Here is a 16,963-nt window from a genome sequence, read left to right on the forward strand (position 1 = left end):
GACACAACATTTGTTTTTTTTATTTTTTTTGTGTGTGTATACTCTCATGGAGATTGATTGAGATTGTTGTATTCCAAGCATAGCATTGTTGCACCCAGAGTGCACATGCTTGGAAATTTACTCTACTCAGCGTTTTTCATGGCGTGGCTAGTTTATCGCGTTTTGTTGGGCTTTACTTTCGTTTTTCTTCGCGGATTTTTCTCTAAAAGCGTTGCCTTAGCGGTCAGCCTTCGATTTATTCTCTACAAGGGCAGTGTGACTGTTAGAACTTGTTTTTTGGTGAGTGTTCGGCAAGTTTTTTTTCGCTCGCATCGTGTTGGCGTGTGTTGTTGTTCATTCATTGCTCGGATCGTATGGCTCAACCGCGCTCAACTTACAACAGTTTGTCGGCAGGTGTAATCCCATCTACATGCACTTCTTCACCTTCTTCTTCTGCTGCTAACGTGGTAGTTTTGGCGCCTTCAGCAGGAACATCCGCATCGTTCTCCAATGACATTGCCCAAGCGTTCAATAACTCCCTTCCGATCATCATCGCGGCGATCTGGGATAACGCAGCCCCTACATCATGCGCTCCTTCAGTTGTCACGTCCAACCTTTGTTCAACTCCTGCTACGGTCGTTGCAGGCTCGATGACTGCTTCTTCAGGTACATGGATGTTGCCAGCATTTGTATCTACTTTCCCGTCCGTGTCAGCCACCACCGACTCTAACTCGGCTTGGCCTGTGCTGTCTTTTGCGTCACCGTTGACGGCCACTCATGTTGCCAGTTCGTCTTCCAGTTTCGGCAGTTTGCTTTTCCCACCATCTGTGGACAAAGCATTTGTGGTTGAACCAGGACATGCCCCAATTCCCCCCAAACTTGTTGCAAAGATTACGAGCGGTCAGTTCATGGATTTAGCGGACTTGTTGTCAGCAAATCTGCGGACTGCAGAGCATGAGCCGCAAACCTTTTTGGACGGCAAGTTGGTGGTCTCTAATAAGCGCCGGGTGGTCGAAATACAGGACATATTGACCTGGACCGAGGCCTTTACTATTTTTCAGATGGTGATGTGTGCGACCCATCCCCATTGTTGGCCAGACCTCACCAAATATAAATTATTGCTCATCATACAAACGGCTCGGCAATCAACCAGTAGAGCTTGGATGGAGTATGATCTTGCTTTTCGCAAGGATGCTGCGGCAACTAAGGCATCTGACTGGTCGAAGATGAATTTGGATTATTTATTTATTTATTTATTTATTTATTAACCGTAAATTTATTGATGAAAAAAGTGTTATTTCTGACAATAAACAATAAATAGAGCAAGTAAACAGATCCATAAATTATTATCGGTGAAATACTGTAATATTATAGATAAAAAATACCAGATACTTGTGCAACTATACTTCATTGATTACCCATGATTGAGTTTATTTAATACATATAATAACTTATATGATTGAGATTATTGTATTCCAAGCATAGCATTGTTACACCCAGAGTGCAACAAAAACGGTGTCCGCTTGCCCCAGACAAGTGTTTTTGGCCAGTCGACAAGTAGGTTATCAAACCTTACTTGTAATTTTAAATAATGTTTCAGTGAAAAATTCAGTATACAGTCAGGTTTTTGCAAGTGTAAAACAGATCGCTTTTCGTGAAAGCAACTTACAAGATAGAAATTAAAAGAGAACAGCACTTAATTTTTCAGCAAAAAATTCAGTATACAGCCAGGTTTTTGCAAGTGCTTTTTCGTGAAAGCAACAAGATAGAAATTAAAAGAGAACAACACTTAAGCAGCTGACTGCGCCATTTTATTTCAGTGTGCACTGAAAGGGGCCTGGGACTCAGGGTATTGACTTTTTCATTTTATTAAAAGACCCTCTACGTAACTGTAAGCACGCACAAAATGGCGGCTCAGCGAAGCATAACAGGCTATTTTGGTACACCAGAGAAGCAGCTGAAGAGGAAAGCAATTCCTTCGGCAGAAAACACTCAGGTCAATGAGAAGAAAAACAATCTGACAGCCCAACAGTACAAGTTCGAAAGTTTAAGAAATCTTGGAAAGAAACCTTCCTCAGGGTAGTACACAATGCAAACAAAGATGTCATGTATTGCTCCATATGTAGAAAGTATCCTTTTTTTATGTATTGCTCCATATGTAGAAAGTATCTTGGTTTTGCAAATCTACAAAGTTCTTTGTACATTGGCTGTGGATCTGGCGGATAGTATCGCAGAGATTCCCCTGTTCACCATAACGTGTCAAAGGAACAAAATCGTTGTTCACTACAATTTGAGAAAGATTCAAATCCTCAGCACGTGGAACCAATTAAAGCAGATGTTCAACAAAATGTGGTTAAACTTAATGAACAGTGTTGCTCTGCACTTCAGTGCCTGTTCAACACAATCTTCTTCGCAGCACATGATGAACTTGCCTTCAGAAAATTTGCAGGTCTGTGTGAGTTACAGAAGAAGGATGGTGTACATTCTGGGGACCAGTACAAGAATTTCAAAGCATGCAAAGCCTTTAACATAGCCCAAGTAGAGAGAGACAAAATTTAGTCTGTAGTGAGGGATACTAGATTTTTGTCCATAGTATCAGATGGATCTACTGATTCTGGTATTGTAGAGCAAGAGACTGTGTATGTCATACATGCAAACAAGAAAGGACGGTCAGTTAGTCATTTTGTGAATATTGTTGCCTTAGAATCTGCCAATGCAGATGGAATTTTGCATGGAATCACTCAGAGTCTTCTTGGCATTGGCATAACTGAAGCAACTCTCCAACAAAAACTGGTAGGATGTAATTTTGATGGTGCTTCTGTAATGCTTGACTTCAAGACTGGAGTTACAACTCAGCTAAACAACAGTCACTTAAAACATTGTCATTATGCACTGTGTTGCACATATTTTAGAACTTGGAGTTGGATTTGCCATTAAAACTGTCCCATATCTGAAATCTTTTATGGGCACTGTCTCAAATCTTTCGATGTTACTATTACTTTCCCAAAAAAGGAGAGAACTTCATGGTTTTGCTGACATCTTTGAGGAACAGGCTGCAGCCTACTACAGAAACCAGATGGGTTGCCAGTAGACACAGGGCTTTGTTGGCGCTAGAGAAAACTTTGCTATTACTCTAAAGCACCTTGAATATGTGGGCACAGGGACTAGTGAAGAAGAAGTTTTATTTGCTCTCTGCAGCTGATGACAATTTTGCAAATAATACTGTTTAAATAAAAGAAATAAATTAACATTTTAATTGCAATGATGTATTATTAGAGCCTGAGGGCTAAGTTAACTGGAAAGTTTTCTAGTTAGCCCCCAGACTTTTAGCTTTGACTTTTGATACCGGTGAAAAGAAAATGCTACAAAGAGTTTGACTAAATTATTGAAGATGTATAATACAAAACAAAATATAAGATAATACATAACTGAAGATAGAAAAGAAGATAGAAAATACAACTAATTTATTCTTGACACTATTGGGTCAAAAGGTGCGCTTTTAGATGCTTTGTAAAGGAAAATGTATTTAAAGATTTCAGATGCATGGGGAGATTTTTCCATCTAGGTCAATTGCCATATTGTCTGTGACAATGCAGAAAAACCTAGAGGCATGGTGAAAGCAATCAAAACTTAAAGGTTGTGAGATTTTTCTACTTTCTCCTTGAGGTTACCAAAATTTTGAGAGAATTAAGTCTACAGTTTCAGAGTGATGATCTGTTCATTACTGAAGTTGGAGACAGCTCTAACAAGACTGAAAGGCCTTAACAATTCTGATCCACTGCCCATAACAGCTACTTTCCAAGCCAAGTTCCAGTCAAACTATGATCCTGAGAGTGGCCACTTTAAATTGGTTGTCTGCTTGGAGGAATTTCGGTTTCAGAGATGCCAACAGAAAATCTGCTACAAGCAAAATTTGCTTTACTGATTTCTAGATCGGGAAACACCACAAACTTGGCGATGAACTTGAAACAAAAGCATAACATAACCCTTCTACAGATATATTGTAGGGTAAAATAGGAAACTAGAATTTTGCAAAATTTCATTTGGGTCTAGTGTGAGCAATGAGATCGATTGACCGGAACAAACGCAAACATGAACTAGGAGTCTACTTAGCACCACAATCTTGACTTATTTCTATATTTACTTGACTTGGATAAAGCCATAATAGCAACTTTTGCAAGATTGAGAGCTTCTTCTTATGTTACAAAACACTGACAGAAGCCGTCCTTTGGACATAGAAAGGAATTGCCACGCTGAAAACACCGGCAAGATTTCAGTCATATGCTAGGCAACCAAAATCATTCACATGTTTCAAGTTTCACTTGACAACAACATGATGCATAGCCTCCCACGCAGCCGTTTTTAGGGGACTCGTGTTACCTCCTCCCCACAAACGCCTGCTTACCCAAGCGCCACACTCCTTTCCCATTGTTTAACTCCCCACGCACCCTAGCCAATCACCATCGAGGCATTGTCTAAAGACATCAAATCAAATTGCTGCTTACAATGGCCGTTTCCCACGAGCTTTGTACTGTCTTTGGTACAGTCTTGAGAGATGCGGTAGTTAAGTTGGAATAAATATATTATTTTTTTCACTTCTGGAATGGCTGGTCATGGCTGAAACGCCATAACAAATGTCGAATGTGAATGCAAGCGGTTCTTGTGCGACGATTTGACGCCGTTATCAGCTGGGAGAGTCAAAATCTTCGGGAAAATGTAATCAATCTTCCCGATCCCCGCCGGATCAAGTTGACAGTCAGTGAAGATATCACCGGTGTGGAAACTCTGGAGCAGATTTGTTTGTTTGTACGTAGTGCTACGAGAGACTAACTCGATTCAAGAAAGCAAAGAATGTAGAAGGAATCAAGGGGAGGTCTGCAGTATTTATCATTACACTAAAGGCTATTAAACGGAAAGTTAAACGACAAAGAGCCAAACAAGTGGTGGGCCTTGTGGAAAATGTCGGACATGCCCCTAAACAAATTGCAACAACAAAGTGAGTTTCACCTGCAAAATCTTAAAAGTTGACATATCGGGTAATACTTCGGTTTCCTCCACACCGACAAGGTCGACGAGATTGAAGGCAAAGCTTCATAAATATTAAAGCCACTTTGCGTAACCAGTCGGCAAATTGACGAAAATATCGCTATTTCCCATCATGAATTCTTTGATTGCAGTCACTTGATAGGCATTTAAACGAGAAGTTTTGAATGTAGGGCACACCCTGCTGAAAGTTCACGTAAGCTCGGTCAAGTTCTGTCTCCGCTGTGATGTTTTTCACTGTCCCTGCGGGTGGCATTAGGAGGTCAAGGTCAACCTTCCAGATTTTAGAAGGTTCACTGTGATTGGCTTAGCAGCGGAAAGGGATGTGACGCTTGGGTAAGCAGGCGTTTGTGGGGAGGAGGTAATACAAGTCCCCTAATAACGACTGCGTGGGAGGCTACATGATACAAGGAACAAATTTAAATTTACAGAGGTTGTTGGAAGGAAAACTGGACACTTTTTCATTCAATCAACATGGAAACCACAGTGCCTTTCCACTTATACACAACTTGTGCCATTTTCAGCCCTTTGAAAAAACCTTGAACCACTCTCTTTTGAGTCACAATGTGCTTGTGTAATTTAATTGTTTTTCACGTTAAGGGCGCGTTTTTTTATTCAAAATTCTGGAATGAGAATGGCCAGAATGTAAAATGCGCGCGTTTTTCTATTCCGCATTCTTATTCCGGAATGGACAGAATGCCATTCGATCCATTCTGCTCTCAGGGGCAGAATGAACAGAATGTTGCGAATGAAATCCAAGATGGCGGACGGCGAGGTGAGCGCTGCGGATTAAAATACGTCTCTACAAGGGAAAAAATCAGGTTACACTTTTGGACAAAATGAAACATTGCTTCTAATTTCATTGTACCAAAAGTACCAGGAAAATTGCTGCGATAACGGCTGCAATGGCAGTCTCTTCGTCAGCCACCATATTTGTCACGCAATGTTGACTCCGCCAGGACCGAAGGGGGTTTTTTTATGTAGACAATCTGAATTATTCCTAGCATTCCGTACGAACCATTCTTATTCCAGAATTGTGGATAAAAAAACGCGCCCTAAGCAACTAACTTTAGACATAATCCAAAATGCACGAGTTCACGCACAGAGCGCTTTGATTTCGAACAAGAAGTATTCGATTTATCGGCTTCGATTTATGTTTCTATAACATTTGCTGAATATTCAATACCAGTTAGGAGTTGTTTTTAAAGTGGCCAGTATTTACGAAGCAGATAAAATTTGAAATATGATAGCTATCACTGGCTGATTTCAGAAAATGCAAATTTTGTGTTTGTCTGCAACCCATTGAAATGTTTTGTTTTATTTGACAATACCACAAAAAGAGAACTTACCACGATAAATACATATAAAACAATGGCAAAAACAGGCAATTTAATTTTAGACGAGTCTAAAAATATGCACATATGTATTTTTCGCTGCCTCAATAATGCATCTGCGTAGCTTGCTTAATTATGACCTGGACTGTAGGTATTCTTCACCCAAAAACAAAACAGAAACAAAGATTGTGTTGGTCCTTGCCTCAAATTGAAAATAAACAAATTGAGCCACAGTATCATGGCATTTCTCCCCTAGTTTACACTAATTTTAACTTTACATATTAGAAAACATTACCTTCCTTTTTTTACTTCCATCAACTTCTTGTTTATCCCATTAGCAGGGCGGTCATTCACTTTTCAGTCACATTTTCCTTTGATCTTCACCGTGGTAACAATCTTGTTGCTTTCTGAGAAAAAACAAGGAAGCCATAAAGGCTTATTAAGCAGCCTCTTATGCAACATTCTATGCCTCTATGTTGTCCCTAACCTGAGATCAGGTCCCCCAGTTCCTTGTTCCCCCCTCCCCTTAATATTGAGACATTTTTTTCAATTTTTGTTATTTTGGATCCAATTTAAATTTAACATTGTTTGGAGCCCGTCGAATGGTTGGCTCTCAATGACGAAAAAAGAAAATGAAAGACAGAAGAAATCTTTGTTCAGCCCTAACAGAATTTGAACCAACAACCTTTCGCATGACAGCAGCGTGCCTGACACTGGCACCTCACAAGCTTAAGTTTCCCCAAAACATTTTAGTATTTAATCATTGCCTTACATTCCGGCACCCTATATCGGCCGTCTATTAAGAGCCATTCACAGTAACTTTCAAGAATACGGCGACAGAAGCAAAAATTCAAAATTTTTTTTATTTGCCCCAAAAGACCCTTTTGGTGAACTATTTACAAAAGTAATATTCAAAAGTTCCAGCGAATTTTTATTTTGGCAAAAATTGGGAAAGTTCAAAATCGGCCCAAACGTGCCTGATGGCCCGATTGAAATTATGTAAATTAGTACATTTTCAAACCTCTCGTTCAAGACAAGGCAACGTTTTCTCGAGTTGATACTTTCACAATCGTTTTTACGTCCCTTGTGCTTGCTTCCAAACTATATTTTATCTCGACCTGAACATTCTTTCATTTGAAGTTGCCCACGTAAAGAATACAATGTCTGCTATTCCTTACATAGAATGATTTTTGCCATATTTCAGATGACCATATCATCGGGGGTATACGAATATACTGGTAATGAAATAACTTTTTTGAACGGGCAATTGTTCTTATTTATCATGTTAAAATATTTAGTTTGGCCCGTGAAAAGTGAGCGCGCTAGGTTGAGATGTGTGGAATGCACTTTGACACAATTCGCCATTTCAGTACCTCACGTTCCTCTTCTTACTTTGCATGTGTCAATACAGTTCACGAAAGCTTTTAGATAAAAGCCAAGGTCTCTCGTTTCATTTCATGCTTTTATACACATAAATAACTAGCTTTTAACTTGAGTGCTCCCCATATTAGCCTTCAGTTTTCAAATGATTCTTTTTCCGTTCAAGCGAGATGAAAGAGCCGTTCCCAGGAAATAACTTAAAATCAGTGAAATTAATACCCTGTCTCTCATATCATGCTACACTTCCAAACTACTGTTATTTTTAAGCTAGTAAGTGTAAATGCTTTTTTTTTTACGTGGCCTAAAACAGAATTTGCCGAAAATATTACGAATGAAGTCCACCGCAAGAAAAAACTGAAAAAATCGTGCACCGATGTAAACATCAGCCGTTTCTCGACTTGCCACATGGATGAAACGCGTCCGTTGTTTTACCTTTGTATACATTTATGACCAGAAAGTAGAAACAAAAAATCTTCTTTATGCCCATCTATATAAAAATACACTTGCCAACCAAGCTTTGCTTTTCTGTGTGTTTGTTCGAAAATACTGAAGAATAGTGCAACATTGTTACTGACTACTTGACTCATTTCATCACAACCGGATAACACGGCTAAAAACTAGATATAAAGGAATGCTCTTACTTGTCTGCAATCGTTACTCACATTATATCTGGCGATATCACATCCCTGAAGCAAGGCTGAAAATAATTATCTCAAATTCTGCTTATTAGAGTTCTGAAGTTTTGAACAACGCGAATAATTTTCATTTTGGACAAGTGAAATGTGATACACAAGCACGCGAAAAGCACAGGAATAAACAATGTCAATATTCGCTCTTGCGATGACAGTGCGAAAATAATTTTTGAAATTACAACAAGAAATTGAGGCAAGTTAAGGTCTGCACTTGGTATATTTGATTGCCGGATTGAAACGAAAATCATGATGAAGCTCAAAAAATGCACAAGATTTGCAATGAGTTACGCTTAATCAATGCAAAAAGGACGTCCACTCGCACCCAAGGGACCGAACGTTTATTACGTCCTAGGCCAGGGGGGAGGGGGCGCTGGTTTTCTAAAAAATCGAATGTATGAAAATTTTACCCCCCAAAAAATCTTTCAAACAAAAGTTTTACCCCCCACTGCAATTGCAGTTTGAAAATTTCTCCCCCCCCCCCCCCCCATGGTGGCCTGGTGGTTGAATTGTTGAGAAGTTCCTGGGCACAATGCTTGGTTACATGGGTACATCGCTAGCTCTCTGAATCTGAACTGGCAAGAGACACAATCAGAAGTTAGGCGAAATTCAAGTAAGGGAACGTACCTTAGATCATCTCTTCAATGTCTTGATAATAACGACATTTTGTTATTGCTGGAGTCTATTCTTCAGTCGTCAAAAGAAGGTACACAGAAGTTCGAACAGCTCGGGGTTGGGGAGCAGTACAGGAGCATTTGATGTATGGATGTGAATATATAGATTTTGAAGAAGCCTACCATCTCTATTTTCGTCTTTTAGTCAATTTTTTTGCCCAGATAAACAAGCCTTCAGAGATACACTGCTTGATGGAATACACGGTTTGCCTGTCTATGTCATTACTCAACCTATTACGTGCAAGATCTTTGTCGCTCTGAAGAATAGTAGCGATGTGGAGAAGTTTCTAGTCAATTTTACCAACCCTATAATTGATGAGAAGAATATTTGCTAAATACATTTAGAAAAAATTACCCCCCCCCCCCCCTCAATTTTCCCATGGTTCTTGCATGTAGTCTTTTCTTAGTTTGGTCGAAAGTTGAAGTAAATCATACCAATTACAGTGAGTGTTCGACAAATCTGTTTTGGCACGTTTTTTTCCTTCCGCGTATTATTTTTAAAACACATCCGTTCGCGTTATTGTGAAATTGAAACATGCTTAAATTTTTCACATGCTACACCAATTCTTTTCAATCAAACTTCAAACACAATGAACCGAACTTTAACCCATTGACCCCTCAAACGCCCGTAACCGCCCATGCGCAACAACCCCCAAATTTCCTGAAATGCCCGAGACCGCCCGTCCAAAATGGCGGCTGGTTCTTCGCTTCACTACCTCCCCCTGGTGGCTTTTTCGTTTTTTTGTTGTCATGGAGATCAAAAGAGATGGTTAACCAATCAAATGCCATCTTTTGCGCATTTTTTGACAGGTCATGTCAAGCACCCCAAGATTGGTAATTTTTTCATCGCGCGAGGTAACTGAAATTTGCAAGACAATGGCGAATGCGTTCGAAAATGATACGGATGTAGCGGCGCTTTTTGGGGACTCGGGGGATGAAGGAAGCTTTGATGGGTTTGGGGAGGGAGGATCTAGTAGTAACGATGATTCGGATTTAGATTTCGGGGGCCTAGACGCTGAAGAAGACGAAGAAGATGCTCCTGATCAAGAAGAAGCCCAAGTTCCACAGCCAAGCCATGACACAGACGACGAAGAAGAAGAAGCGAGATGGACGGCTCACCTCTCAGATGTTCAAGTTCCTCCGTTTGTGGCACCGTCTGGTACTAATATAGCCTTAGATAATCCTTCCGAATTAGATTAGAGACGATTTGTGGGATAGAGTTGTAGAGGAAAGTAATCGCTACGCGCAGTAAAAGTTAGGCGGTCGATTTGCTAGTTTTCATCAAATCACGCGCGCGGAATTAAAGGCTTTTATCGGGATAAATTTGATTATGCGGATAAATCGCCTCCCAAATTACGCTTTATTTTGGTCTAACCATGATTTTTTTGGCAACCAGGGTATCAAAAGGGTAATGACTAAGAACAGGTTTGAGGAAATAAGTCAATATTTGCATTTTAACGATTCAACTAAGGAGCCCGCTTGCGGTGCTGAAAATTTCGATCGCCTTTTCAAAGCGCCGCAAGATTGATAATTTGTCGGTCGCCCTAGAAAATATTGGGAAGCATTTTAGTCTTAAAATTGAAGGTAGGAAGAAAGTTTGTGTGCATTGTAAGAGGGTGGGTAGAAAAACAAGTGGGGGACGTTCAGTAGAGACCACTTTTCAGTGCTTACCATGTACTGTAGCGCTTTGCAAAACTTGCGTTCATGAATACCACGCGGCTTGAAATTGCATTCTTTATAACCCGAGTCCCTATCTGCGACGCTGTGATCTATGAACTATCGGTGAGTTTCAAAAGTATATACAATCATGATTTCATTGCATTTCGGCCTAATCAATATTTGAGATCTTTTCTTGGTTAAATAACCTTTGGCCACTAATAGTGACATGTTTCACTAGTTTGCAATCAGGCCGCGAATTGTATTTCAATGATGCGTAGAATATAGTATTTTGAATCTCATTTTGGTTTGGACCGGTCACACGATTTTGGCCTTTATTTGGCACGATTTAAGTTCTTATTTAGCGTCGTTTGTCACATTTTGGCTGCCGAATTCTTTATCTTTATCTTTTTTGTTTTGTCGTTCCTTGCGCTAGGTGAGTTTTTGTTTGCGATGCGATGCGTTTGTGCTTTGCTTTTTGCGAAGAGTTCTCGTGCGGCTCGAATCATTCTCTCTTTCTCTTATCCTTGCCTGCCTTTAAATGGCCTTGAATCTGAAAGAACTTCAATAAATACAGTTAAAATTCATATTTGACGTATACAACAGTGATTTTACCCATTTTCGGTTCTTGACATGACCTGTCTTAACAGTTTTATGCGGCCGCTAATTATTCATATTTGGAGCTCGCCGCACGTAAAACACAAAAAAAATTAATTTGATTTGTGCTTTTCTCCCTGTCCTATATGTCCATGCATCAAATGGTAAATTTTTTACACTTTCCGGCAGCAAAAATCCTCCTCTTTCGGATGAGCTTTGCTTTGAAACCTGATCCCGTCTATAGTGCTACTGCGCATATGGTTTATTTCAAGCGTTTGGATCACGTAGTCTTTAATCCAAAATTTTTAGGGAATTAGCATAATGTCACGCGTCACGCCTTGAGGGGGCAATGGGTTAAACTACAAGATTGTGGCTTTTTCGTGGAATGTAACACGACCGCTTCTGAAATATGTTCGCTGCGCAAGCAGTGACGCCGCAAGATTCAGGAAGATTTATATACTTGATTGTACTTGAATCTTTCGAATGATAAACTTCAAAAAAAACATTTCGTTATTTAAAAACGCACAAGATCTACGGTAGAATTCGGCAAGAAACCGGGGAAACTTCAACGTGGCCGTTCGCTTGCCTTGAGCAGCCTTTGAAAACCGCCGCGAATGTTTACGTCTTCGGCGTAGCGTTACAAATTTGCATAAATATTATTGAGATCATCTCAAAAGGCAATGTCACGTTTTCCTCATTTTCTATCAACTGATTTCGGATTGTAACCGTGTCTTCCTCTGATAGATGACTGGATTACTCGTTTTAACAGTGAAGGAAGCGAAACTAGTACTAAAACGACTTATTCGGCCGCTGTTTCACAAGCTGAGAATGGAAACACACGCGATCGCTTTTAACCTCGCTAAACCAATACGCTGCACATAATTATGCTTGATTTACTTTAAACTTTCGAATCAAAACTTAGAAAACAGCATTTTCTTAATTAAGAACGCACAATACTTTCGGTTGTTATCGGCAAGGAACCGAGAAAACGCTTGCAGAGCGAACTCTTTCCAGCTCGAGCATACACATGAACACATCGCTCTAACAAAAACGCAAACACAGTCGGCTGTTTCTGCAGAGTTGATTCCTGTAAAAAGGAACTGAACTGAGGCCTCGGATAAGACGTGTGAAAAGCTAATCACGCGAAAAGTTCTTTATTTCGCTGTCTCAAAACTCGATGCACTCGACTCAAGCCTCGACACTCAAAGCTTTCGAGTTTCGAGGGACTGTCAACTTACATTTGCACGGTACTGTAAACAAGACAAAGGAAATATCTCAGTTACGGTGGTTTTGTTCAGGATTGTTATCCTTCTTATTTTGGAATTTTATTCCTACTTCATTTTTTTCTTTTCATAATGGCAAATGTTGGGACTTGTCCAACTGGTGTAACGCCGATAATACTTGTCACGCGACCTGAGTCGAGTGACAACTGGCTTAAGCCCCATTCACACCAACAAAACATGTTTAATTAAACCAGGTTTAAAAAAATGAAAATTGGTAACAGAAAGCTGAGCCATTGGCTTTGACATAGGATTCAAGCAAGCTCTAACTTATGCTTTCATTTGTGCTAAACCTGTAGTGGACAAAAATCCCAAAGCAGCTTTTATGAAGGAAACAATTTTAAACTGTGTTTAACTAAACAGCTTTTAAACGTGTGTAAGCCTTGGTGTGAATGGGGCATTAGACTAGTTGACAACGATTGAGGAAGGAGAGGACAAAAATTTTTGCTTGATTAACAAAGAATCTGACGCCTTCGCATGTGATCTACTGCAAATATCTGGACCGCATTGAGGTTTCGAAAGTTCTTAATTTGTTGACTTCATTTAAATTTAATAATTTCGGTTTTACTTTTCCTGTAATGTTATTGATGAGAATCCGTCACAGACAACACAGAGAAAAAAATGCTAAGGTATGGTAAGGTAATACGAAAAAAAAAAAAAGACAACACAGAGTGAATCTCCGAGGAGGAAAACTACATGATTATCGTTTCAGTCTATTAAATATACCTTGCAGACCTTCACTTGCCTCAATTTCTTCTTGTTGTAATTTAAAAAATTATTTTCGCACTGTCATCACAAGCTCAAATCTTGACATGGTTATTCCTGTGCTTTTCGCGCGCTTGTGTATCACATTTCACTTGTCACGCAATGAAAGTTATTCGCGTTGTTCAAAACTCTGAATCTCTAATATGCCAAATTTGAGACAATTTTCAGCCTTGCCTCGGGGATATGATATCGCCAGATATAATGTGAGTAACGATTGCAGACAAGTAAGAGCATTTCTTCATATCTAGTTTTTAGTCGTGTTATCCGGTTGTGATGCAATGAGTCAAGTAGTCGGTAACAATGTTGCACTATTCTTCAGTATTTTCGACAAACACACAGAAAAGCAAAGCTTGGTTGGGAAGTGTATTTATATATAGATGGGCATGGAGAAGATTTTTTGTTTCTACTTTCTGGTCATAAATGTATACAAAGGTAACACAACAGACGCGTTTCATCCATGTGGCAAGTCGAGAAACGGCTGATGTTTACATTTACGTCGGTGCGCGATTTTTTCAGTTTTTTCTTGCGGTGGACTTCATTCGTAATATTTTAGGCAAATTCTGTTTTAGGCCACGTAAAAAAAAAGCATTTACACTTACTAGCTTAAAAATAACAGTAGTTTGGAAGTGTAGCATGATATGAGAGACAGGGTATTTATTTCACTGATTTCAAGTTATTTCCTGGGAACAGCTCTTTCATCTCGCTTGAACGGCTCAGTATAAACTCGAAAATTTCACCTTAAAAAGAATCATTTGATAACTTAACGCTAATATGGGGAGCGCTCAAGTTAAAAGCTAGTTATTTACGTGTATAAAAGCATGAAATGAAACCAGAGACCTTGGCTTTTATCTAAAAGCTTTCGTGAACTGTATTGACACGTGCAAAGTAACAGGAGGAACATGAGGTACTGAAATGGCGAATTGTGTCAAAGTGCATTCCACACATCTCGACCTAGCGCGCTCACTTTTCACGGGCCAAACTAAATATTTTAACATGATAAATAAGAACAATTGCCCGTTCAAAAAAGTTATTTCATTACCAGTGTATTCGTATACCGCCGATGATATGGTCATCTGAAATATGGCAAAAATCATTCTATCTAAGGAATAGGAAATATTGTATTCTTTACATGGGCAACTTCAAATGAAAGAATGTTCAAGTCGAGATAAAATATACTTTGGAAGCAAGCACAAGGGATGTAAAAACGATTGTGAAAGTATCAACTCGAGAAAACGTTGCCTTGTCTTGAACGAGAGTTTTGACAACGTACTAATTTGCATAATTTCAATTGGGCCATAGGGCACGTTTTGGCCGATTTCGAACTTTCCCAATTTTTGCCAAAATAAAAATTCGCTGGAACTTTTGAATATTATTTTTGAAAATAGTTCACCAAAAGGGTCTTTTGGGGCAAATAAAAGAAAATTGGAATTTTCGCTTCTGTCGCCAGATTCTCAAAAGTTACTGACAATGGCTCTTAAGAACTCATTGCCCCCTGTAGGGCTAAATTACAGAGTTACAAATATACAAACTAAAACATGGAAACTACATATGCATTATACAGCATTAAATCACAGAGGCTAGAATAAAACTAATTTACATATACTACAGGGCTCGAAATAACGGCCGGTCAACGGACAATGTCCGGAATGATTGGGGAGTTGACCGGTCAACCTTTCGTCTTGCCGGTCATGTTGACCGGTCAATCCTATTGAAGATGAAATAAATGAAAATTTTCACGCTGTTCAGTTGCTTCAGTTGTTATCAGTATGTAGTGAGTCGCTGTGTATTGCCGAACTTTGATCTGAAATCCTGGGTGAAATGCCACTAGAACCGTTGTTTACAATTCGCGCATTGAAGCAGACATCGGGGTTCACGCACTTCCAGTCACAAAATTAAAAATATTTTCCCTTTATTACCCTAGTTTACCCTTTATTAGTTGGTTTATTTTAATACTCATAAGCTTCTTTTTTTATTTCGCTGCTGTAATTTATTTTTATTGTTGACTATGAGTGCTTTAAAGTGCTATAAGCTCTAAGCAACGACTTTTTTGGAAATGTGTGGTTCCAGAAAATATCCATACCCCCACCACGGAGGGAATTGGAAATTCCAGAGGGGTGGGGGGGTCAATGGCCCAGGAAATTCCAGAGGGGAGGAGGGGTGAATGGTTGGATAAGTTTCCAGAGGGTCAACTTATCGTTCATGTCAGACATAAATGTTCAAAATTGTAACTTACCAACTTTGCAACTTCGTAGATCTTTCTTGAAGACATAACTTTGTTTAAATGTTTTAACGAAACCCTTGTTACATTAAAAACATGTTTCCCTTCTCCGAAAAGCCTTTGTAAGCGAAGTACTCCAACTGAGACAAGAAATCTATGTCTGCGTTGCGTGACTCAGTTATTATAAAACTGTTGTTTGTGAAACTTTCTTGCGTAGAAAATATTGTTTACTGGCAGCAATTGAATTTGTATCAATGTTTAAGAGCCAATGTCGGAAAATATCGAGAATCTCAAATCAGTTCTAAAAATTCGAATTTTTGCTGATACCACCCAAACATCCCTGTGGGTGAACTATTTCAAGAAATGATATTAAGAAATCCCCAAGCGCTTTACATTTTGAGAATTTTAGAAAAGTTCGAAAATTCGCTAAAAATACATTTTTTTTATTCGGGAAATGGGTGCAAATTTTAACAATTTTCATCGAAACAGTACAAGAGCGCAAAAGTTCCTATTGACTTGATATTACTCATGTATTTAGAAGACATCCAAAGCTTTAAGACTTCATAAAAAGGTTTTGCAAAATAACTATTGTAATATAGTTTCTGGCTTTTATTGTGTGCACCCCGATTGAGTGTTGTTTTGGCAGTCAAAATAACGCCCAACTTCAACCGCCAAAAGTCGACCCTGGTATGTCACAAATTGAAAAACATACTATACTAAACGAAAGAACTGTTATTTTATTAATTACACCCGAAGTTTTAGCTCTGCAAATTAAAACGTTTGCGAGTAATAAAATTTTAACTTGAGCACCCCAAGTCGCCGTGCGCGACAAGAACGTGGAATGTAAACAAAGGAAACTATATGCAAATCGAGGAGAAAATCACACAGAAGTTATAACTAGCCCGTCAAAGCGCAAGGAATTGATGAAAATTCTGTTATCTAATCAAGTATTGCTATCTGGGAAGCTAATAAAGCGAAATTGTTCGTCGAATAATCTAAAACAAGGAAAAATACTAAAACAAAGTATTAAAAAGAACAGCGATTGGCTTTGCACGGTCACGAAATCTGGTCGGGTGAATCCCCGGTTCTGAAGTAACAGGCGTTCGGTCTATCAATCATTTCAACTTCAAAACCCCATCGGCAAACTATGTTTATTTTTTTATTTTATTAGCTTCGCCAACAGATAATAAATTTACTTAGATAAAAATGAACTATGAAGTGAAAGTCAAAATTATTGTAAATGACCTCTCAACAAAATGGAATGACAGCGGCTATCAAGACCACAAACAAAACGGACCGTATTAATTGTATCCCAAATAAAATAAACAATAATTGTTTGTGCTCAAAG

General features: G+C 39.1%; 1 protein-coding gene across 1 annotated transcript in view; it reads right to left on the reverse strand.

The window, feature by feature from the left end:
• LOC146482582 (uncharacterized) overlaps positions 1-16,963 on the reverse strand; it is a 70,965-nt gene that overhangs the window by 41,816 nt on the left and 12,186 nt on the right. The window contains exon 3 of the mRNA XM_085107033.1: positions 6,652-6,763. Within this exon, the coding sequence (XP_084963159.1) occupies positions 6,652-6,671 (20 nt within the window). The 5' untranslated portion in view covers positions 6,672-6,763. The remainder of the gene's footprint in view (positions 1-6,651; positions 6,764-16,963) is intronic.

The sequence above is a fragment of the Pavona decussata genome, unplaced genomic scaffold (genome assembly GCF_977016875.1).
Source record: "Pavona decussata unplaced genomic scaffold, jaPavDecu1.1 SCAFFOLD_45, whole genome shotgun sequence".
Classification (NCBI taxonomy): Eukaryota; Metazoa; Cnidaria; class Anthozoa; order Scleractinia; family Agariciidae; genus Pavona; species Pavona decussata.